The following is a 25617-nucleotide window of genomic DNA, read 5'->3' on the forward strand; positions in this document are numbered from 1 at the left end:
AAAGTTATTATGAACATCCATACATCTATTTTGAAATTTCTAATATAATAGTGGAAATTAGTAAAGATCGAGACGAATCTTTTTAGTCGTCAACGAACAAAATTGGTCCGGCAATAAAGTCTGTTTGGTGAGTGTAAATGAATCTGGCATGAGGGTGGCCAGATAGCGATTTCCATGTCAAATTAATGACCGATCATTATGCCTAGCAGGTTTTTTTGAATCAACGGGTGATAAAATTACCCTTAATTTAAGACAGTGTTGCAAGTTACTAGTGTATTAAACTGTAAAAAATCGTTTAAGAATTTTAGATTTGCCAGACATTTTTTGCTCGTTGGCAAAAAATTAACATGGGCTGTACGAGTAACCCTATTTGTTTTCAATGAATAGATTCAATGTTGCCCAGCCAACATCGGGACTGGAACCAGGGACCCACATATTATAGTGTGTTATGCCACACGACCAAACACTAAATCATTATCCAAATTTGCAACAAGATTGTTATAATTTTTGGTGCGAGTCCCCAAATTAGGATGTTAAATGAGCATCAACACAGATAATGAAGTTTTTGCTCTCATTGAAATAGATTTTAAAAAAATCCTATTATGGACATTACAAAATGATTAAAACCGCCCAAAAGGTGATTAATTAACAAAAAACAAAACAACCCAAACAGCCTCTTACGTAGAGACCTAACCATTTTAACATGAAAACGAATACAAAGAGTCTCCAGCTATGCATCAAGTATTCCTCTGACTTGACCCTTTCCTTACCACCAAAAGGAAAATCGTCACATTCGTTACGATACATCCTACATTTTTCTTATTCGGATTTATTTTCTTATAATTAAGCTATAAAAACTCGACACTATGTTGCAGAGCTCACTTTTCTAAACAGGATATAGAATATAGGTCCTACTCGTTACTATCTGTTTGAAAAATCTATAATTGTGTTGGGTGAGTATGAAGTTTCGGTTATAATTCTGAAAATAACTGATAAGGAGAGAATAAAAGGGAGGGAGGTCCCGATAGACAATTCGCCTTATAAGAAAAAAGACGTCGATTCCTGGTGCTATCGAAATCTTTTTTCTGACTCACTGGACACCTATCAGCGGTTCAGTAGGCGGTTGTGTTAGAAAGTGGCATGAAATTCAAAGGGTAGCAAGCAATAACTAATTAGAGCTGGGGGCTGCCTGAAGCCTGAGATCGTGAAAACATTAACGAAAAGGTAAACAATGGAAAGGATTCTGATGGAAGAGTACAGACAATGGGCGTTTCGGGTACAAACCTTTCGTCAACACAACAATAAACAAAGAAACGTTGAAAACAAATAAAATAAAATGTAGTAAAAATTGTAGAGTCTATATATTAGTAGCTTCCCCGAGATTATTGTTATTTCGGATTCGTGTTAAAGTTCAACTTTTTTATGAGCCAAATAAGCAGACAAAAAATAACATTTTCGTCCGATTGGAACTTGGATCTGACCTTTCGGGGGTCACATAGAGGTTAAACAATGTAAAATTATGGTTACATTCAGAACTCCCATAATATCAAGAATTTGATAACTTGCAAATAACCAAAAGGATCTAAGAAAAAATATTAAAATCCTTTATCATTTCAATGAGTTATTGCCCTTTATTTACGTCTTCTTTCTAAAAAGATCACGATTCTCCGGAATGTCACTTAAATTGTTAAGAAAATTAACTTGTAAAGAGAATAAATTACAGCTCATGCAGAGAATAACATTATTTTGAAATTGCAAATAAATCGGACCATGATTAATGGAGTTATCACCTATGGAGTTCTGTGACTAAAAATATAACTCAAAAGGTTATTAGAAATCTATAACAAGATATGAAGTGAGTAGAAAAGTGCCAGAAGACAATAGAGAATAAAAAATTTTTTCGCGGCGGTGGTGGGGTTTGAACCTGCGACCTTATTGGTACGACAACTCCGCCTGGCAGGTGAGAGCGTGGCTCTACCGTGTGAGCTATCCACGAACACACAAAATATTCGTTTCAAACCCAAAGTCATTTCTAGATCCCTCTCTCACCCACTGCTTGAGATCGCCGATTCGTTCACCACCATCGCAAAGTAATTTTGACCAGCAGTTAAGCTTAATAGCCAATATTCTCATCACAAACATATAACATAGAAACGATTGAGACATTGAGTATGCTCCGGTGTATGGGGTGAATTTTTAATTCAGAAAAGTGAGTGGAGCAGGCACTTATGTTGGTAACAACAAGATATGAAGTGAGTAGAAAAGTGCCAGAAGACAATAGAGAATAAAAAATTTTTTCGCGGCGGTGGTGGGGTTTGAACCTGCGACCTTATTGGTACGACAACTCCGCCTGGCAGGTGAGAGCGTGGCTCTACCGTGTGAGCTATCCACGAACACACAAAATATTCGTTTCAAACCCAAAGTCATTTCTAGATCCCTCTCTCACCCACTGCTTGAGATCGCCGATTCGTTCACCACCATCGCAAAGTAATTTTGACCAGCAGTTAAGCTGGTCAAAAGCTAACTGCTGGTCAAAATTACTTTGCGATGGTGGTGAACGAATCGGCGATCTCAAGCAGTGGGTGAGAGAGGGATCTAGAAATGACTTTGGGTTTGAAACGAATATTTTGTGTGTTCGTGGATAGCTCACACGGTAGAGCCACGCTCTCACCTGCCAGGCGGAGTTGTCGTACCAATAAGGTCGCAGGTTCAAACCCCACCACCGCCGCGAAAAAATTTTTTATTCTCTATTGTCTTCTGGCACTTTTCTACTCACTTCATATCTTGTTGTTTCCAACATAAGTGCCTGCTCCACTCACTTTTCTGAATTAAAAATTCACCCCATACACCGGAGCATACTCAATGTCTCAATCGTTTCTATGTTATATGTTTGTGATGAGAATATTGGCTATTAAGCTTAACTGCTGGTCAAAATTACTTTGCGATGGTGGTGAACGAATCGGCGATCTCAAGCAGTGGGTGAGAGAGGGATCTAGAAATGACTTTGGGTTTGAAACGAATATTTTGTGTGTTCGTGGATAGCTCACACGGTAGAGCCACGCTCTCACCTGCCAGGCGGAGTTGTCGTACCAATAAGGTCGCAGGTTCAAACCCCACCACCGCCGCGAAAAAATTTTTTATTCTCTATTGTCTTCTGGCACTTTTCTACTCACTTCATATCTTGTTGTTACCAACATAAGTGCCTGCTCCACTCACTTTTCTGAATTAAAAATTCACCCCATACACCGGAGCATACTCAATGTCTCAATCGTTTCTATGTTATATGTTTGTGATGAGAATATTGGCTATTAAGCTTAACTTCTGGTCAAAATTACTTTGCGATGGTGGTGAACGAATCGGCGATCTCAAGCAGTGGGTGAGAGAGGGATCTAGAAATGACTTTGGGTTTGAAACGAATATTTTGTGTGTTCGTGGATAGCTCACACGGTAGAGCCACGCTCTCACCTGCCAGGCGGAGTTGTCGTACCAATAAGGTCGCAGGTTCAAACCCCACCACCGCCGCGAAAAAATTTTTTATTCTCTATTGTCTTCTGGCACTTTTCTACTCACTTCATATCTTGTTGTTACCAACATAAGTGCCTGCTCCACTCACTTTTCTGAATTAGAAATCTATAGCACTCCAAGAACAAACAAACTGGGTATGTGTCCATAGGCTCTATACAAAAAAATCTTCGCTCTATATCAAAATTCAATTGAGTTATCGTCTTTTTTCACATTGGAAAAAAACCCCAAAAATCCCAAATGCGTATTAGTGAAACATCAAGAAAATTGTTGATAAAACAATACTTTTCAAGAAAAAAAGATGAACAACTGAAAAAGTTAAAATTATTTTGTAGATCACTACTAAATCCGATGATATTCAATGGAGTTATCGCCCATTAAAGCTTGTAAATAACAATAATACTCGTAGCCTATTCGAAAAGCAATACCAGGCAAATAACAATATATATTGTTGATATGTTTTGAACCGGTATACGGCTATGTGGTCTAGAGATATGATACTCGCTTTCGGATCGGAAGGTCGTGGGTTCGAGCCGGCGCTCGGCGCATAGTTGAGTCCTTGGAGAAGGCTCTTTACTCACATTCTCTCACCGTAATCAGGTGCAAAACGAGTACCTGGCCGTGAACAGTGTTGTCTTTGTCCAAACAAAAATTGTAATATCGCCTAACAGGCGTCATATCCCGTTCTAAATGTTACGTGTTGCTGTTGAACAGGGACCCCTTGTAAAGCGTTTTGAGCACGTTTAGTGGATATTGCGCTATATAAAAGCTCACGTTTTTTTGATGTTTTTTAATACAAAAATCTTAGGTAACTTGTCACAATTCAAAAGAGTTGTACTTTTTTCAGAGTTTTACTACAGCAAGTCTCTTCTTGTAAAATGCCGCGAAAACTTTTAACAAAACAAAATATTAGTGGAGAACAAATGGAAGATACTAAAGAGAATAAGATGGTTTGTAAATTATGGCATAGCAGTCATTCTACTTTCAGTTCCCAACTCGAACCTTTTAATTCGTCAGGGAGTTCATGACTCCGACTAACATTCTGTGAAAAATATTTGCCTATTCGATTTTCTGGAGAAGCCCCTTGATTTATATTTCTTGTCAAATGCCTTAACCACATCTACCCATACTACAAATGTTTCTTTTTTTCTTGAAGACCGTCACATTTATTCGTTGTGAAATAAATTATATATACTAGACTTAGACCTGAGCTTTTTAATGACTTACTCCATCTATTCCGAGGAGATTGTATGTACATGATATCCCCTAAAGCACACATTTCTCAACAGAATAATAATTTAATAAATCATAAATATATTAAACGAAATATAATTCGGCGGAGTTATTAAAAATAGTGTTTTCATATTGAAAACAATTTATGTTGTTTAAGAACCAGACTTCTGTCGTTTACAGACACCATGATATTATTAGTTGATAACAATGATTCAAAAAGAAATAATGTACTGGTAGGGAAAGAAATGGCCAATATTTCAAATCTCGTAAAAGAGAGATGTTAAATTTGCATATTGGCATTTACAAAACCGGCTGCAGTCCAATGTTGCCTTCGTGCATTTGCATCGGAAAACAGGAACATCCTATTAATATGGAAGACAGCTTTGGCTTCAAAACATGAATCAGTCTATCATTATCTTCCATCCATTCGCATTATTTGGATTTGGTACGACATCAATGGCTCATCGACTGTGGCCCAAATACTCGCTTGGAAGGCACTCCTTTCAAAGTGCTGATACAGAACATCATTTGTTGGAAGGATTTTGTCAACGTCTCTCGCTTTGTGAATGAAAATGTTCATCCTTAAGAGATCAATATTGTGTTCAATGTCTTCACCTTTTTATAGTTGGCATACAAAGAGTCACATAGAGACTTTGAGATATCTATAATGGAGCATTCACAATATTTGGCAATTCATAAATAACAGGAGACAGTGGGGCTTTGGTAAGGATATTATAACGTGAACCTCATCTCACGTCATTCTCCTTTGTGTGCGGGGTCGTCCTAGATGAGACATGAGAGATGACAACAGTAAGGGTCATCCATCAAGATCTGTCGTCAGATTTCCTCATTCGTTGTTGGGATGTCCATCCTTTTCCATTCCTTTACACTATCCACCCAGCACCTTGTTTGCCGTCCTCTCCCTTTGCCTCCCTCCAAAGGTCATTGAATCGTGAATAACAGGAGACAGTGGGGCTTTGGTAAGGATGTTATTATGTTAACCTTACCCCACCTCACCTCCTTCTCCTGGTCGTAGATGAGACATGAGAGATGACAACAACAAGGGCCATCCATCAAGATCTGTCGTCAGATTTCCTCATTCGTTGTTGGGATGTCCATCCTTGTCCATTCCTTTACACTATCCACCCAGCACCCTGTTTGCCGTCCTCTCCTTTTGCCTCCCTCCAAAGGTCATTGAATCGTGAATAACAGGAGACAGTGGGACTTTGGTAAGGATGTTATTATGCTAACTTACCCCACCTCACCTCCTTCTCCTGGTCGTAGATGAGACATGAGAGATGATAACAGCAAGTGCCATCCATCAAGATCTGTCGTCAGATTTCCTCATTCGTTGTTGGGATGTCCATCCTTGTCCATTCCTTTACACTATCCACCCAGCACCCTGTTTGCCGTCCTCTCCTTTTGCATCCCTCCAAAGTTAATTACATCATGGTTTTTGCCATTGTCTCATTGCGAGAAAAGTGACTAAACCAAGACAACTAACGACATGACCGCTTCCCTTTAAACTCGAAAGCTGATGTGCTGACATAACCCGTATTTACATGAAATAATACAAGGAATTTACAAGTCTCTTGGCCAAAATATGTGGCAATGCTGTTCAGATTAATTAATTTCTTTGACTTTCTTATAAGATTTAATGTAAATATTAGCTGCTGGATTCGCTGCAATGATATAATGATGGTTGGTGAAGAGGATGACAAAAACATCAGTATCTCGGGGTCTGTTTGAGTCTGAATAAATGTGTTTGAAGGCCTTGCAAAATATGGACCGATACGGGGTGTCTTCTTCTTCGTGGTTGCATTGTCCAAATCCCATTACAATACAAAGATGCTTGCCAAATTTGTTATAGTCCTTTTCCCCCTTTGACTTTTCCCATCACAAGCGTGCAAGACAGGTATATGAAGAGTTCTCTTTTTTGTCTGCATTCATCCCAAAAAAATGTTGCCAGTCCCTTGAAATTTTGACCAAATCAATTACACGTTGTCAATTGCTATTACCTCGTTTTTATTTTCGTGCTTTCTTTAAAGACAGAGGGCTATAGCTGTCCTAATTAACATCTACTATTGGTACTAGATTCAGTCATGTAAGATTCTTGGAAAAGCACTTTTACTCAAATATTTTGTCAAATATGTTATCCTTAGTTGCTTTATCTGATAAACAATAAGGTAAACAGAAATTATATTGGAGACACTGACTCTAATCCACCATCCATTTCAGGAGATCAGACTATGTGTATCCATTGGGTAATTCTCAAAATGATAAAACCGGTGAAAAGGTTGATGATACATACCTAAATATTCTTTTAGATCACAGCTCAGATTTATCCAAAATATAGGACTTCCCCAAGAAATTCTGCTTGTTGCTTGAAATGTTCTACTTTTCAGTGGCAATGGGGTTATTTAAAGCGTTTTTTCTTTGTGATATGGTTGTTCTCAATGGGCCATTACTGGATCTGTAGTTTTAATCTTTAAAGGATGATAAGTCTGTCAAATATTATTGGTTTTACTTATTACTTTACACGCTAGTGGTTGACATCCCAAATAAGCAAATTTTATTCTTTTTTTTTGAGATTAAGTTAAAGAGTGATACGCAGGACATTCTTTGAAAAAGGAATATAATACTCACATGTAAATCAAATCAAGGACAATAGTTCATAAAAATTGAAACGAATTTCACCAAAACTGTGTCTATGAATTGGTCAACAAAAAATAAAATTTTCTTTTCCTTTTCTGAAATGTTTAATATTATCAAAAGTGTAAAAGAAATTAAATGTTTAATGTAGCTGTCCTGGAACTTAAGTGACCTCTATATGACCTTAAAGAAGTCGATTTGAAATTCCAAATCTGCCAAATGTTTTCCTAAGATATCAATCTTACCAAATTTTAAGAAAAATAGACTTCCACACGAAAAGTGAAACAACTCGAGTCTTTGCACGATGCAGTGACTCTACTGTAATGGGCGATAACTCAATGAAATATTGTTTGATTTTCTTGTACCTTTTTACGCTTGTTGGTGATATCCAGAAAAGTAAACTTTATTATTTGAGTAATATAAAATATTGTGCGGTTTGCATGCTATTTAAAAAAAAAGAATATTTTATTCATCTAAAAGTAAACTCCAGGGCAAAAACTCGTACAAATCGAAGGGAATTTCAACAAAAGTGTACATGTTATTTATTTAATATACAATGAAGTTTTTAACGTCTTAAAAATGTTATGAAACATCGATAATTTACGAGTAACTAATTTTTAAATGTAGTTGACTTCATTTGAACTTTAGTGACCTCTGGTTGACCTTCAATTGGTTGAACTGGAAATGCAATCGACCAAATGTTTTTCAAAGATACCAATCTTGCCAACTGTGAAGAAAAATATACTTCTACACCAATGGGAAACAAATCGAATTTTTTCACTAGGCAGTGAGTCTACTATATTATTTGGTGGTTGGAGTATGAATGCGTTGCTTTGTTTTATTGTTTTGCTGACGAAAGAGTTGAGCAAGACACGTCCATTGTCTGTACTGCTCCCATCCAAAGCCCTCCCGTTTTTATCTTTCGTATTTTCAAGCATCCCCTACTGTATGTTTCACGGAAGAAAAACGAGGGTAATATCTCGTCATTTACTGAGCCTTGAGGCCCACCATGAAAAGTAGGCCATCAACAACTTTTCCACTTCAAATTTCCTACTGGGGAATCTTTTCTATGTCTCTCTAGGTAGTTCCTCAACAATTTCATCATGTAAAGAACTCACCATTTGTACTGCTAGACCAACTGTATTAGTACGCGAAACATGCCCACTTACTTACTTATCATCGTGGTGCTTGATCAGCACATTAAGCTGACATGATAGGACGTCATCGTTCTGGGTTGGAGACCATTTTTTCTCATTTGTTCCCAAGACCATCCTCTATTTTTCATTTCTCTCTCAATCCTCCTCCTTCAGATCTCCAGCGGGGACCCCTTTGAGGTCCACTTGAGGGCTATCTTGGGAATGGCAGTCGAATCCATTCTGACATCTTCAGTCCATTCCCACCTTCTCCTCTTTACAACTTCAGATACTAGTTCAGTTTGTGTGCACTTTGCCAGTTCTTTGTTCGATATCACGTTTGGCTAAAATATCATCAGGATCATTTTTAGGCATTTGTTTTGGAATGCATTTAGGTTGTTGGAGAGTGTATCTCTCAGTTTCTATGCTTCGGACCCATAGAGGAGAAGAGACAGAACATTTGTTTAAAGAGACATTACTTGGTTTTGGTAGGGATTTTCCTTAAACTATAACATGTAACCTAAAACGTTTATAGTCTAACAAAGTGACCTTAATGACAACGAATCATTCAACTGCCGGTCAAAAGGAAATAACAAAGAGCTGAAACACGCCAGCTTAATTCATTCTATGCTGCAAATCTCAATCTGTCTCACGGCCTCTCCTTTCTTCTCATTTCCTGTCGATTCCTCCACGTCAAAGCCTGTGTTTTCATATTGTTTGGTAGGAACACTATGTTTTAGCACACTTTAAAAATCGGAACGAAATTTTAAAGTGATAGTGATATAAAGCTGTAAGAAGTTGTGGACTGTAAAAATAAATAAATATAAATATAACTGCTTCGAAAAATAACAAAAAATCAAACATTAATATTTATTATTATTATTATTATTATTATTTTTATTTATTATTATTATTATTATTATTATTATTATTATTATTATTATTATTATTATTATTATTATTATTATTATTATTATTATTATTATTATTATTATTATTATTATTATTATTATTATTATTATTATTATTATCATTATATATATATATATATATATATATATATATATATATATATATATAAATTGAGCATTTATATAGCGCAATATCCACTTAACGTGCTCAATGCGCTTTACAAGGGGTCCCTGGTCAACAGCAACACTTAACATGTAGGACGAGACATGGCGCCTGTTAGGCGATATTACAATTTTTCGGACAAAGACAACGCTGTTAACGGCCAGGTACTCATTTTACACCTGAGTACGGTGAGAGAATGTGAGTAAAGAGTCTTTTCCAAGGACTCAACTATGCGCCGAGCGAGGCTCGAACCCAGGACCTTCCGATCCGAAAGCGAGTGTCATACCACTAGACCACATAGCCGCCCTCTATAGATATATATATATATATATATATATATGTATATATATATATATATATATATATATATATATATATATATATATTATTTTTTAAAAATATTTACCACAATGTTTGAGACAGTCTACATTAATGTTTCAGGCTTAATTTGCCATCGTCAGGACTGAGTTGTTTTGTTGACAGTCAACAAAACAACTCAGTCCTGACGATGGCAAATTAAGCCTGAAACATTAATGTAGACTGTCTCAAACATTGTGGTAAATATTTTTAAAAAATAATAATTCGCTCCATTACTACATGTCGAGCACTTTTCGTACCATATTTGTATCGAACACGATTCAATATATATATATATATATATATATATATATATATATATATATATATATATATATATATATATATATATGTATATATATATTATATATATATAAATCTATTTCTATTTTCAAACATTTCATGTTTCCAAATTATCAGGGGCTGAAAACGGTCTTAATTTATTTTCCAAAATCAATGATGAATTCTTGTGTTTAGCAAGATTTAACTCTATAAGTTATCACCACATCAGTTGGCAATGCTAGTTATGTCGGCCATGTAAGCCGGTTCGATATCATTTGATATTACAGCTTGGGGATCTGTTGTGGATGCATTATGCTCCAGAGGCAGTTCAAAGGAATAAGTAAGTAACACTTTTTTTCTCTGAAATAGCGATTTATCTTTTTGAACACTATTTCAGTTAAATTGTATGATTTTATTTAGGAGAGATATTTTTGCCCATAAAACTTGGAAGAAAATAAATTCCATTTTCTGATAATTGTTATTTTAGACTCTGTTTTCTGGTCCATTTCCACATGGGTTGGTCACTGCACTTGTCGTTTAGGGATGCAAATCAAATATTGATTACATTAAAATTGTTTGACTTAATATTGATACTTTTTCTGACGACACATTGCTCCTAGAATCCCTCTATTAATTTTGTTATAGTAATAGGATGCTACTAAAACCGATGATATCTCTGTTACATGACGGAAATATTAAACAGTAGTTTTACGGCTTATATACTGTCGAGGAGACGATTTTCACAATGAAATGAATAAGAATGAGCGATTAGAATATATCAGCTCCCACTTACAATTATAAGAACGATAGGGTCAGATTTATTCTTATTTATGTATATGTTTGATGAGATGTAGTTTGATTGATTTAAAATGTATCGTTTCGTATCATTTAAGAAATAGTAGTTTTAAAAACCTTTAAATGCTCTGTGAAAATTTCATACAATTTTTCAGTTACATAAATTAAATCCATTGTTGATTTAACAATTAATATAATCACTATTTCAAATGATTAAATATGTAATTCAAGAATAAGTATATAATCACTAGATATATCAAATTATTAGATATCTAATAAGCGAATACGTATCATAGTCAATATTCGTAATATAATCTTTGCTTTTTACATTCATTTCACACGTTCAACTTTATACATTAAGAGTTTAAATTAATTGATATACAAAATGCAAAGAAATATTCCATGTTTCCATTACACTATTTATCAAACCAAATAATATGTTGCTAAGATTTCTATCGCATTCTTAAAAATGTCCTATCATTGGACTAACCGCTTGCAGACCATTATTAATTTGTCAGCGCAAAAAGTGCTTGTCTAAATTTTGTTGAGGCTCTGAGTTTTATTAGACCACTGTCCGTCCATCTTCCATCTCTAGTCGTATATGCTAGTAAAGCATTTTCTTTTGAGGAGATCGGTAGTTTGGCATGTTCTTGTACTGCTCTTCTTAGGCTGCCCAGAACGGGATCGAACCTAATGGGTTTAAATATATACAAGAGATCAAGGTCGTCAGAGCTTAACTAATCGACATGTCGTGAGGGATACGGGAGTCTATGGTTTGATATCGACATGTCGTGAGGGATACGCGAGTCCATAGTTTGACATCGACATGTCGTTAGAGATACGCGCGTCCCAGGTTTGACATCGACATGTCGTGAGGGATACGCGAGTCTATGGTTTGACAGCGACATGTCGTGAGGGATACGGGAGTCTATGGTTTGATATCGACATGTCGTGAGGGATACGCGAGTCCATAGTTTGACATCGACATGTCGTTAGAGATACGCGCGTCCCAGGTTTGACATCGACATGTCGTGAGGGATACGCGAGTCCATGGTTTGACATCGACATGTCGTGAGGGATACGCGAGTCCATGGTTTGACATCGACATGTCGTGAGGGATACGCGAGTCTATTGTTTGATATCGACATGTCGTGAGGGATACGCGAGTCCATGGTTTGACATCGACATGTCGTGAGGGATACGCGCGTCCCAGGTTTGACATCGACATGTCATGAGGGATACGCGAGTCCATGGTTTGACATCGACGTGTCGTGAGGGATACGGGGAGCAGTCCCAGGTTTGACATCGACATGTCGTGAGGGATACGGGAGTCTATGGTTTGACATCGACATGTCGTGAGGGTTACGCGAGTCCATGGATTGACATCGACATGTCGTGAGGGATACGGGAGTCCCAGGTTTGACATCGACATGTCATGAGGGATACGCGAGTCCATGGTTTGACATCGACGTGTCGTGAGGGATACGGGAGTCCCAGGTTTGACATCGACATGTCGTGAGGGATACGGGAGTCTATGGTTTGACATCGACATGTCATGAGGGATACGCGAGTCCATGGTTTGACATCGACATGTCGTGAGGGATACGGGAGTCCATGGTTTGACATCGAAATGTCGTGAGGGATACGGGAGTCCATGGTTTGACATCGACATGTCGTGAGGGATACGGGAGTCCCAGGTTTGACAGTTTTCGCCTACACGAGAGTCATTTTAATCTATCGATATTTGAAGGACCAGTTTTATGGCCACAACTTGTATTTGTTGTATTTTTTTCAAAGTACGACAGTATTCCAAATATGAAGCTTTGGCATTGTAAATTACAGTTGAATTAATTACAATTTCACTTGTTTTGTTTTCATCCGTATTTGTATTGGATTGTATTACCATAACTTGTAATGTGATTTAACAATACACACACAGCGGAATAATACACAATTTTGTGATGTTTTGCTGACATTCTATATTTGTCAATCTACTTTTCATTCGTCTTGCGTTAACAGTCTAATAACTCTTCTGGCAGTTAAACATTTACTGACTTAGATATAAGAAACTGTACAATTGGTGAGTTACAACATACGATTGTTACGCTTTTGCTTTTGGAATTCCAGATGTATTCCCTGCCGCTTCAAAAGCTTGTCCGTGCGCGTTTGGAACAAAGTTAGAATTCCAAAATGATGAAGTGCAAGAAATCTTTTGGTCTACCCCTCAATTGATTCCAATTTCGTCATGTTAAAAAACATTAAAAGTTACTTCTTTTTAGTAAATATATAATTTTAGTGAAATTTAACGCTCCGTTATCTCTCGTCACAAATTATTATTGTAAACCTAGATAATTGCGCTTTAGTGTGTGGGGAGAGTGGTAACATGATATAGTTTTTGACCTATATTGTATATTTCGTGAACTCAGAGAGGCATTCAGAGGTTCGGCTTTTGCTTAATCCTGAAATACAAGAAATCTCAAAGATTTTGCATAACCAAAAGTTATAGACTCATCGCCTATGATCTAGATGTAAAAAGCAAAACTTCATCATACTAAGATCCAAGAAAAATAAATTCTTTTAAAGATGTCTCCCGTCCTGGTAAAACTGAGTTGACTGAGCTTTGGGCCAATTTTTCACTGCTGTCTTGGCTTCTTCTTGACCTTCAAAGCGATGGCCTCTCAATGCCTCCTTCAGTGGACCAAAAAGATGAAAGTCAGAGGGTGCCAAGTCTGACGAATAAGAAAAATGAGACAGCGTTGCACATCCAAATTATTCGATTATCTCCCTTGTCCTGGCACTTGAGTGTGAACGGACATTGTCATGAAGAAACAGTAATCTTTTCATCTTCAAATCCGGTCTGACTCGGCGAATTCTTGCTTTCAGTTGCTTCTGAGTCTGTATTTACCGCTCAGAGTTAACAGTGGCATTCTGTGGTATGAAATCAATGAGGATCACACCTCTAATGTCCCAAAACACTGTTGTCATAATGTTGATTTCTCAGGGATTTTTTGTCGTTGAGGAAGGGGATGTCGCAATTCCATTGATTGTCTCTGGTTCATAATGATGAACCCAGGTTTCCTCTCCAGTTATTATTCTACTAAGACTGAGAAAGCTGCCATATCTCCCACTTAGTCGGAGAAAATCTTTTGCACATATGATCTGGAGTCAACTGCTTTGATACCCAACGAGCACAGGCCTTTGAGAATCCCAAGGATTTAACGAGTTGATGGGCACTTCCATGGCTGATTTCAAAGTCCCCTGCTATCTGATCAAAAGATATTCTTCTGTCAGATTTGGTCATTGCTTCTGTCATAATTTGATTTACTGGGTTGCCACTGCTTGGAAGGCGACCATCACGAGGACAGTCAGATAAAGACAAGGTTAAGGGGGTGATAGATTGTGTGTTGGATTGCTTCTCATTTTCTTCTAATTGATGATAAACATGAAAACACTGCTTCTACCTAATGCCTGAGTTTTATAAACTCACTAGAGGCGTTTTTAAATGTTACTCGAGGTTTCTCCTTCGAGAATAAGAAATGCAATGACAGCTCTTTGTCGCTGACGGACATCCATATGGGCAGCCATTTTTAAATGCCATAAATTTCTCAAAATTTGTCTAAATTAAAGTTTTAAACTTTTGCTTTGAGGGTGAATGTATGAGTCTAATTTAGATAGATATGATGTCATATGGGAAAAAAATGAACTCACTAGGTGATTAGTACCATTACTTTCTGACTCATCCTCGTAAAAACAATATCTTGTAAACTGACGTTGACTTATTAAAATTGTCACAACTTATAATACTTATTAATTTATTTCAGTGGTTGAAACTTCATTACCTATTTTCACATGTGCCGTTTACTAAATCGTCAATTTACACACATACATTAAATTGTCATCGCTGAAAGTGCACCTATAATTCTTTATGGGTTACTAAATGTTTAGAAGAAGAAAAGCTAGCTGTAAAAACGTGACATTTGACTCTACTGTTTTCTTCACTTGGAAAATGAGAATGAAAAATATCTGTATCGAAATCATTACATCAATCCTCATAACGTCAAGCCTCGCCAACGAGATTTACACCAATTTTACTGTTGACTTGGACATGCTTTCTTCATCAAACTGGGTCGATGCTTACATTGAATATTGTGATGTCATTTGTGACTCGACTTTCCGAGAGGAAAAAAATGGATATTGCATATATCATCCATGCTATCAGTGTGATTGTACTGACGACTGTGTCTTCAGAGGTACGTGCTGCCTACCGTTTTATTACAACAAAAACTTTAGTTCTCAGGATATTTCAAAAATCCTAAAACAAATGGATGTTCAAGATGCTTACAGCAACGTTGAATGCCACAGAATACCATTTAGCGGGGTTGAAAATGGTTTTCTATCAGTTTCAAGATGTCCAAACAAATGGGAAGATGATATCATACGACAAAAATGTGAAAATCCACAATTTGATTCATTAGACTCGAGTACGTTTTTTGCCGACTCAAAAACAGGTTTAGCTTTCAGGAATATTTTTTGCGTCATTTGTAATGATATAGATCCATATCCAAACACATCATACCCATCTAAAGCTAATTCTACTGACGAAATAAATAATTACCTCAGTGAGTTTACAAGTCTTCATCCCATAAGCTACAAAGTTAATTGTGAAACCTATGATAATCTAACCCATCTGATCAATTGGGTAGACCTCTACAGAAAAGCCAACGAGCTCAACGAATGTACGGTATCCACTGACATCACCGGTCTTGATCTCATCCATTGTTTTAATTCGAGAAACTCTTATTTTGATACCTGCCCAATGACTTCACATAAAACACTCCGTGATCTGTGTCACAATCTGCCACCAATCCAAGCATTAGAAATCCTTGGAGCTAAAAATTTATTTTGTGCTTTGTGTAATGGAATGGATCTCATTGTAAAAAAACCCAAATATGGCAACGTTGCCGATTGTAAATCTCACACTGAAATAATGCCTAGCGGCTTTAAAATGCTATTCGGTACAGCTAAGAAGGAAAGAAAGAAGGAAATCCTCGTTTGCGGACCAGAGCACAAGACAAATCAGGTAATCCTTATGGATCCTTTCTCTATTTCATAATTCCTGACTTATTATAACCATCTAATTACTATTGATTTTTTTTCACTTTTAAAAATAATTCTTAGTTCCTTAACAGGAAAACGTATAAAATCTCATAAACCTTCCATGGTTTGTTTTTCTGTAATAATTTACATTAGATTTTTGACATTTCTAATTTTCCTCTTTTCCAAAATTCTCAAATGCTTCAAAGTTTCGTCTATTTAATCTTAAAGTAAGATTTTAAAAATGTCTGAACTCTTATACCTAAAGTGCAGACTAAGCGACATGCAATAATTATTGAAACATTCGCCATGACTTGGACGTCAACAGAAAAAGCATTTTGTGTTGAAAGATACCTGCATCTGAAGTCACCAAGTAAAGTTCAACTTGAATTTTGCAGGGAATACCGAACTGATTCCTATTGAAATCGCATGTACTGTCTGTCAAGACAATCAGAAGATGGTGTGAAGTTTTAGGCAAAATGGTTGTGTTTCGGGAAGCCATTCAAAGAAGGGGGTTTAGCATCTTTGAAGATCACACTGACGAAAAAGTGGCAAGAGTTGGAAATTCTGTCGAAGAGACAGCCCCGGCTTGAACCCTCTGAATCTTTTCTTTGGGGTTACTTAAAAGACCAAATGTCAAGAAAAAGATTCCAGAGCCTTCATGAACTGAGACATCGAGTGGAACAACTAGTAAAGGTTATTGACCGAGACAGCTTTGTGAGAGAGCCACACATATTTTTATCACGATATTACGCAAATGTGTGGGACCCAAAGGAGGTCATTTTGAGCATCTCATTTAATAAATTCACCATATACTAGTGGATGTGATTGTTCTGTTAAACATATGTAAATATTTTTCCAAAAGATTTCAAAATGTTATTTGCTTAATAAATGTATTGTATGTTCAACGAATTTAGTGACATTCGATATCTCCATAAGGACATGAAGTTTGAAAACAGCCAATAAGATATGCGAGACGTAGCGCCTAATGCTTTGATGAACTCATGTATAAATACAGTACATTATTAATATAAAAGTCATTCATTAGTGATCTAAAGGTAGTAAGGAACACCTAAAACCCTTTTTCTCCTTTCCAAATACGAGGCACATAAGCGTTTAGAGCATGGTGCCAACTACAGATAAGCGCTACATTACATGCTTTGAGTTCAAGGTTTTGCTAATGTCACAGAACTCGACTTTGAGGAAAATGAGTAAATTGGTGACCATTATTGACTCTATTACCTATTATAGAAATAATAAAAACAACACACTCAGATCCTGCCAAGCTTCCACGCAATGTGACAGTGATGCCATTTCTGGCAGGCGGAAGCGTACAATATTATCATTATTATTATTATCATTATTATTATTTATTATTATTATTATTATTATTATTATTATTATTATTATTATTATTTTATTATTATTATTATTATTATATTATTATTATTATTATTATTATTATTATTTATTATTATTATTATTATTATTATTATTATTATTATTATTATTATTATTATTATTATTATTATTTTATTATTATTATTATTATTATTATTATTATTATTATTATTATTATATTATTATTATTATTATTATTATTATTATTATTATTATTATTATTATTATTATTATTATTATATTATTATTATTATTATTATTATTATTATTATTATTATTATTATATATTATATTATTATATTATATTATTATTATTATTATTATTATTATTATTATTATTATTATTACTATTATTATGAATATTATTATTATTATTAATATCATTATTATTATTATTATTATTATTATTATTATTATTATTATTTTTATATTATTATTATTATTATTATTATTATTATTTTTATTATTATTCAGTATTAATTGTGGTTATCTCTATCATAATGTACTTGACTGGTAGAAAGAGTTTTATTTTACAAACCTTATGTCTCTTTAGCTTTTTACTAGTCTAAATCACTTTGCTTTTAATAGGTAATATTTGTCTCGTATATGAAATCCGACATATTAATAGTGGCACTCTTGCGCCTGAAAAAGGCTTTGCAAAGACCTTTAAAAATGCATTTAAGCTTTTATGATTATGACAGACTGCATAGTACTACGAAAAATTCCTAAAAGTTCGATTTTTTACCCCAGTTAGAGAGGTGTTAGACGTTTTAGATACAATAAATCTTGTTAAAAAAGAAAGTTTATTTGCTTTAAACTTATTTAGGACTTTGGAGCACACTTTCATTATGCCGATGGCAAATAATTGATTTGTAATGCTATTTATTGTCACCTTTTCATTTTTTCGCTTGGAAATTACAAATTGTTGACATTTGACGTGGCAGCTCTGGATTATGATATGCATGTGGAGTGAGTTTTGTGATGAAATAATAAACATTGTCCATGAATGAATTAGACTAATGATACGAATTAATCAAATCTATAAGTCAATTGAAAAACCACAAATGTCAAACACTAAAAAGCTCTCACAACGCTTCACAACCTTGAAATTGTTTTACAAAGTTGGGAATAAATAAATACTTTTTCGTTTTAAATATTGATACAAGTAAAAAAGAATCAATATGAAAGATGCAACTAGTCTTCAAAGTTAGAAATCAGTTCTCAAGATTGAGTAAGAGGACATCTGTGGTTTTCCCCTTGTGGTCTTCATATATTTTAAAGCTGATTTTGTTTTCGTACAATTTACAGAATGATTGTCTGCCCGTCTCCTGCTCTAGAGGAAAAGTTATCAAAAACGATTACTCGTCTTGCGAGACATCCCTGGACGTTATTCGAGGGTTGCTCTACCATTTTAGTTTGATCCTTAGACCTGAATCTAAAATAGAAACATTTTTATTACCAGGATTTTTTATTTCTATCTACAATCATATACAAACTGTGAGTGTGAGTACCTTCCATTCTTATTATATCATTGAATCAAAGTGTTTGTTGGAAGGCGGCTCTTTCGAAAAAGAACAAGAATTCATGGTCGATGGGTACATTCGTGCGGATACCCAATATCATAGGGATATCTTTGAGGAAAAAATAGTCGATACCCTTACAAGTCCTTGGCATGCAAAAATTGGAGCAGGTTGGGAGAACCAGGACTATATATCGGTGCGTACGATATGTCTCGGGAAAGAATTGTGTGATTATTATCGTTTACAATCAAAGCCAAAAAACTGCACAGAAGTTATAAAACGATTTGAGAATGATCATTCTAAAATACCACATGAGGATAAAATACTCGAAGTATCATCAAATCTCAGATGTCCTTATGTGACCATTGATATTGGAACAGTTCCAAAAACAATGGATAGAACATTGCAAGTTAACCTAAAAATTGGAGATCGACTGTTTGATGTTGTTTGGAATGTTAGCACCATGTCCTACAAGGAAGGTAAAGTCCAAATTTGTTCACAGTTTTTTCAACATCTTGTCCAAGAAGTCATGACGAGTTCTCATCATTCAATAAATGGAATAGTTTCCGCTATAAATTATTACCTTGATATTGTATGTATTCTTGTGTCAAGCGGATTTGTCTCGGCGTCCATTGTAACCTACTTACTGTTCCCATCTTTACGTACTGTGCCTGGATTGAACACACTGTGTTTGTGTTTCTGCCTCCTTACAGCGCAGTTGTCACTGCTCGTCACGTTTGTTTTCGGTGTGCGTGGTTTCCTGAACGAAATACATTGTGTCATACACGGGGTGATTCTACATTACAGCTGGGTTGCGTCTTTTACTTGGATGAACACGTGTTGTATACACATGTACCGAGTGTTTACTGGAATAATCGCAGGATCTAAAATGAAGCAATTCATGTGGAATTGTTTTTACTCTTTTGGATTTCCTGTCATAGTGGTAACCAGCATGGCTATTATAACTCTCATCGCGACCAAAGGCAACTCTATGGCCTACGACAGACACACATGTTTTCTGGACATAAACACGTCGATTTTGATTCTGATAATGGGTTTGTTGTTTCCTCTTTTGATTACAGTGATATCTAACGGGGTCCTATTTGTCATAACTGTGAAGGAAATTATAACCATTAAACGTTTGAGAAAAGAACACAAAAATAAACAAGGCATCGTGACCTATGTGAAGCTATCGGCGATAACCGGCCTTTCTTGTCTGACAACAGCTGCTGCCATTCAGTTCAACAACCCGATTGTCTCCCTTTTTGCCAGCCCTTTAGCAAGCTTACAAGGAGTCTTCATCTTCTTTTCTTTTACCGCCAACACCCGTGTTCTAAAGCTTTACACCATTTTAAGTTCGCGCCTAAAGGCATCTTCTCGCTTAATGCCACGGGTGATGGATGATTCAACTTCAGTATTGAGTAAAAATAATCAGTCAAATGGGCAGAATAGCTTACATAGTTCTCTTCCTGGAGATACTGACTTGAAATCCGAATAACTGTATGGAATCACGATGAGGAAATGAGGGTTTTTCTACAGTATTTATTGGTATACAATTATCTACCTATTGACCCATTACCTCTAAATGTGTGGCTATGTGGTCTTGTGGTATGATATTCGCTTTCAGATCGAAAGGTCTTGGGTTCGAACCTCGCTCGGCGCATATTTGAGTCCCTGGAAAAGGCTCCTTACACACATTCTCTCACAGTTTATAGTTTTGACCAGTTTAATATTTAATTTGGCTTTTAAGCATATTATGGTTCGTTCCGACATAAGATTCCGTTTTGAGACGATGGGTCACATTTTGTTTTTGAGGAGAAGACTAAATTATAATATGTGACTCAGCATCTCAAAACAATTTTATGTTGGGATGAAAGTGGTTCAAACAATAGACAGAAAAACAAGAATGAACCGTTGGGTTAGTTTCTCGTCATTATGATGGAGAACAGATACTATCTCTTGCATTGCACAATATTTGAAGTTCTTATTTTTCATTATTTTATTTCAATATACACTTATCTGGGTCCTACTCAGTCCAAAATATTATCGTTGTCAGACACTGGGTCACATGATTTATCATCTATAAGTGTGATATTTTTATAATGTCAGAATAGGGAACAAAGTGTGTGATGTCACAAAACAGGTTCCTATCTCATTTAAAGTGTAAAATCACTCTTCGGGAGTACTGAATACATCACATCCATTGTAAATGATCGTCTGGTTTCAAAGTGATGGCATCTTATTGTCTCGTCTAAATATCATTACCTGGTCCTTCAAACAAGATCATACACTCTCGCTCTTTAACGTCATGTAATCCTCATAATCTGCCACTAAATTCTGCTACTAAGATAATCGTGCCACCCTATGATTCGAATATGGAATCTATTCATTATTTGTCCTCCGAAGGATTGGTTCCATACACACTTTCACGGATTTTAGAACCGGAAAATGTCACGTCCATTTTTTCCATATTCAGAGCAATTTATCTTCAAATACAATTTTGGACATCTGGTTGACCTTGAAATGACACCAAATCGAGGCGATTCTCCATGTTTAAAGTTACAAAATTAATACCCAAGTAAATAGCATTCCATTGGAGAATATTGAATAAAGCTAAACAACACATAAACACACTTTATCTCCCTCTTACTCTCTCTCTCTCTCTCTCTCTCTCTCTCTCTCTCTCTCTCATAGACATACACACACTCTCACACACACACAACACACACTGGAAATGGAAGATACTTTTTTTATTAAAAAAAATATGGCCAAGATTTAGAGTCGTCTGACTGCTTTTTGTAATATGGTCCTACTGTCGCTGTCCAAAGTACGTTGCTATGTTGTTGGTGGGTGACATGTCTTCCGCTGGCCTTGTAGATTCGATTCCAATGCATTCTTGGTGATCTTACCCTCTATCCCAAACTCATTAGGGGCAGCGTGCTTCAGCGGTACAGTCTTTTCTTCCTACCCGAAAGATACCGAGTTCGATCACCCGCCGCTGCGCTGTGTGGCCTTGAGCAAGTCACCTCGCCCTAGCTCAATTTGCGGCGCAGCACTGCGGCTGACCCTGGGTTGTTCCAGTCTTCCCTTGAAATAGACCCTAGAGACACATTTCAACGTTTGGGATTAATGAGGGCAATTTTTTATTTTAAAATAAATATATTTTATTTCCATATTCTTGATCCTGTTGGAATTGGATGCAATAGTCTTATGTCACGTCCTCCCAGCAACCAGCAGCTTGGTTCTAAACAAAAGAAAATCGGCACTCATTATTCTTCATGCTGGCTAGAACTTTTTCACATGTCGTGTGATCAGAATGATTAAAAGTCAAAACATTATCAGATTTATAATGTTTTTCTCCTCTGGATAGACTTTTATGCTCGTCGGAGAAGTATTTCATAAGGGCGGTGATGGAGATAATGGCGTCCGCCATTGTTCCGATAGTTTAGAACCAGTTACCATGCGTCATAACGAGGGAAGTGACGTCACGACTGTTGAAGCCTATTATCGGGGACCGAAGAGAGTTAACTTTTTATTTTCTAAAATCAATGATCAATTCTTTTGTTTCAGCAACATTTGACTCTAAATAGCTATTATCATACACACACACAGACATACACACACACACACACACACACACACACACCAGTTTACAAAACTAGTTATTTCTACCTATTCGATATTCAAGCTTGGAGATCTGTGGTGGGTGCCCTGTGCTCCATACGGAATTCAAAGAAAATATTAAATAAGTAAGAATCTTTTCCTATGCATTAGCGATTTATGTTTTTAAAACCCATCATGGTTGCTGAGCAGATCGAAGTCCGATTGTAAGCATAATGATATTTATGATAATCGTCTTAAAACTTTGTTATTAAATTAAAGTTAAATTAAATTCACTTTATTCGCCCCATGGCGGAAATTTTTCTCTAGAGTCTATTCCAATGGAAGACTGGAATAACCCAGTCGTGAGCCGCAGTGCAGCGCCGCAAATTGAGCGAGGGCGAGTTGACTTACTCAAGGTCACACAGCGCAGCGACTTTTCAATTTCAGTAAAAGTGTATGCTTCCATTAAAGAGAGATATAGTATTGCCCATAAAACCTATATTTTCTAAAATCCAGCCAACTTGATTCGGTGCATAGTGACTTTGGGAGGACTATGGACTCATTTTAAAGGGGTTTCTTGATCTACGAGTAATGTTCATTAGTTACACTAGTTGGTGGCTCAATGCATCTGTTGTTAAAGGGAAGGATTACATCTTAGTATTGTTTAATTCAATAACAACAAGTCTCCTGGCTACGTATAGATAAGTCCTTGAATCGCTCTATTCATTTCTTGGTTGTAATAGAGGTCTATTCATTAAAACCGATGACATCTCTGCTACATACCGGAAACAAAATGATTATTCGGCCGTACAACACTTTTACTGAGTATCTATACTGCCTAAGAGAGGGCTTTCACAATGAAAGGAATAAGGGAGAATGAAAAAGATATATTCGGCTACCATTTAAAATCTATATTAAAAAAATAGAGTAGGATTTATTCTTCTTACATGTACGTATTTTATAAGTTGTTTACATGCGATTTGATTGGTTTTACGGTCTCTTTACCGATCATTTTTATGATTTTTACTGAAACGCCACACCAATTCACACAGTTAAACTTGAAACTCAAACTTAAAAGCAATAGTAACATGCTATTTCAAATAATTTTGTTGAGCAAAAAAAAACCCCAAAAAAACAAACTTTTTAATTTTTTTCTTCAAATTTTAGGATTGCTAAAACTAATTTGAATAGAAAACTGTTGTTTGTATCGTAACAATAAATGTGACAATGTTCCTACAGTTGGTACGGAGAGGGTTAAAGATGTCCCAATCATTGGACTAAGCCGACGAGCACTTATTTCCAGGTCTGATAACCCACTTCCTTATAGGCTCATTGTTGTAATGGAAATCTAAAAAAAAGGCAAAATATTATCCATTACAACAATGTTATACTTGGCCCATAAGCGGGTTCTGATGTAAGACCTGCATATATGAACACGTCGGACTAAGCGCTTGCAGCCACGTTATTAAGTTCTTAACACATATAAGTGCTTGATGAGGCTCTGAGTTTTCTTTGACCCGTGTAAGATAAAGAACTGAACAACTGAATAGACCTTCTGATTACCGGTCAGAAGGTCTGAGGTTCCATCTGCAGTCGAGGTTGACTGATTTTTTTGGGATGGTCTTTTTCTTGTATTTTTCTTTCTTGCGTTGTCTAGTACACACTTGTTCAGTTCTAGATCTGATACCTGTGCCCTTCTCCTTAATTTCTTAATGTGATATTTTCAAAACAAAAATTAATTAAATGGAGCAACTTAAATGTCTTCTTCCTCTCGTGTTCAATGTATGTGTTGTCTGAAGCAAGCGCGGGTTCACAGCGTAAAGCGCGTACCCTTGTGAAGAATATAGGTATTAAAATTGCCCCAAGTTATCGAGAGCCTCTGTGGTGTAATGGTAGAACGACTGACCGGTAATCAGAAAGTCTGAGGTTCGATCCCCAGTCGAGGTCGAATGATATTTTGAGATGTTGTTTTTTTCTTGTATTTTTCTTTCTTGCTTTGTCTGGGACATTTCAGACACACTTGTTCAGTTCTTTGTTTTCTTTGACCACTGGCTGTCCCTCCACGAAGAAATCGCCAGGAGCAAGACTGAAAAACATTGTAAATGAAGTCAAGCACAGACGATGGAAATGGCAGGGCCATGTTCTCCCAATGAAAAACCCCAGACTGCTTTACACAGAACTAAGATGATCCCCACCTGGAAACAGGAAGAGAGGAAGACCATTGGGCACCTGGAGGAGGGCAGTTGAAGAGGAGATAAAAGAGATTGAAAAGACATAGAATGAGCTGATCTGACTGACCCAGGACAGAGATTCCTGGAGGAACTTTGTTGGCGCCTTATGTTCCACCAAGGAACCAGCAGGATAAGTAAGTAAGTAAGTAAGTAAGTAAGTAAGTAAGTAAGTAAGTAAGTAAGTAAGTAAGTAAGTGAGTGAGTGAGTAAGTAAGTAAGTAAGTAAGAAGTAAGTAAGTAAGTAAGTAAGTAAGTAAGTAAGGTAAGTGAGTAAGTAGTAATGAGTAAGTAAGTAAGAGTAAGTAAGGGGAGTAAATAAGTAAGTAAGAAGTATTAAGGAGTTGTATACTAGTAGTGAGTAAGAATAAGTAATTAAGTAAGTAAGTACAGTAAGTAAGCTCGAATGACTTGATAAAGTAAGTGAGAAGTAAATAAGTGAGTAGTAGTAGTGGAAGTACTTAGTGAGGAAGTAACTAAGATAATAGGTAATAGGAACTCTAAGTAAGTGAGTAAGTAAGTAAGTAAGTAAGTAAGTAAGTAAGTAAGTGTCCATCCTCCACTACTAGTACAGCTAGACTAGTAAAGGCTCCTTGAGCTAAAGTTTTTTTAATATAGCGCAATATCCACTAAATGTGTTCTAAGCGCTGTACAAGGAGTCTATGGCCAACAGCAACACGTAACATGCAGAACGAGACACGACGCCGGTAAGGGGATGTTACA

At 36.1% G+C, this 25617-nt stretch overlaps 1 protein-coding gene across 1 annotated transcript in view; it reads left to right on the plus strand.

Moving 5' to 3' along the window:
- Positions 1 to 21837, plus strand: part of LOC144970050 (uncharacterized) — a 22559-nt gene extending 722 nt beyond the window's left edge. Inside the window, exons 2-4 of the mRNA XM_078909246.1 lie at positions 10392 to 10593; positions 14870 to 16128; positions 18852 to 21837. Of these exons, the coding sequence (XP_078765372.1) occupies positions 14986 to 16128; positions 18852 to 20561 (2853 nt within the window). The 5' untranslated portion in view covers positions 10392 to 10593; positions 14870 to 14985 and the 3' untranslated portion in view covers positions 20562 to 21837. The remainder of the gene's footprint in view (positions 1 to 10391; positions 10594 to 14869; positions 16129 to 18851) is intronic.
- Positions 21838 to 25617: the final 3780 nt, after the last annotated feature.

This window comes from Berghia stephanieae, chromosome 4 (assembly GCF_034508935.2).
Source record: "Berghia stephanieae isolate SIO BIC M18660-M18661 chromosome 4, UCSD_Bste_1.3, whole genome shotgun sequence".
In the NCBI taxonomy this organism is placed as follows: domain Eukaryota; kingdom Metazoa; phylum Mollusca; class Gastropoda; order Nudibranchia; family Aeolidiidae; genus Berghia; species Berghia stephanieae.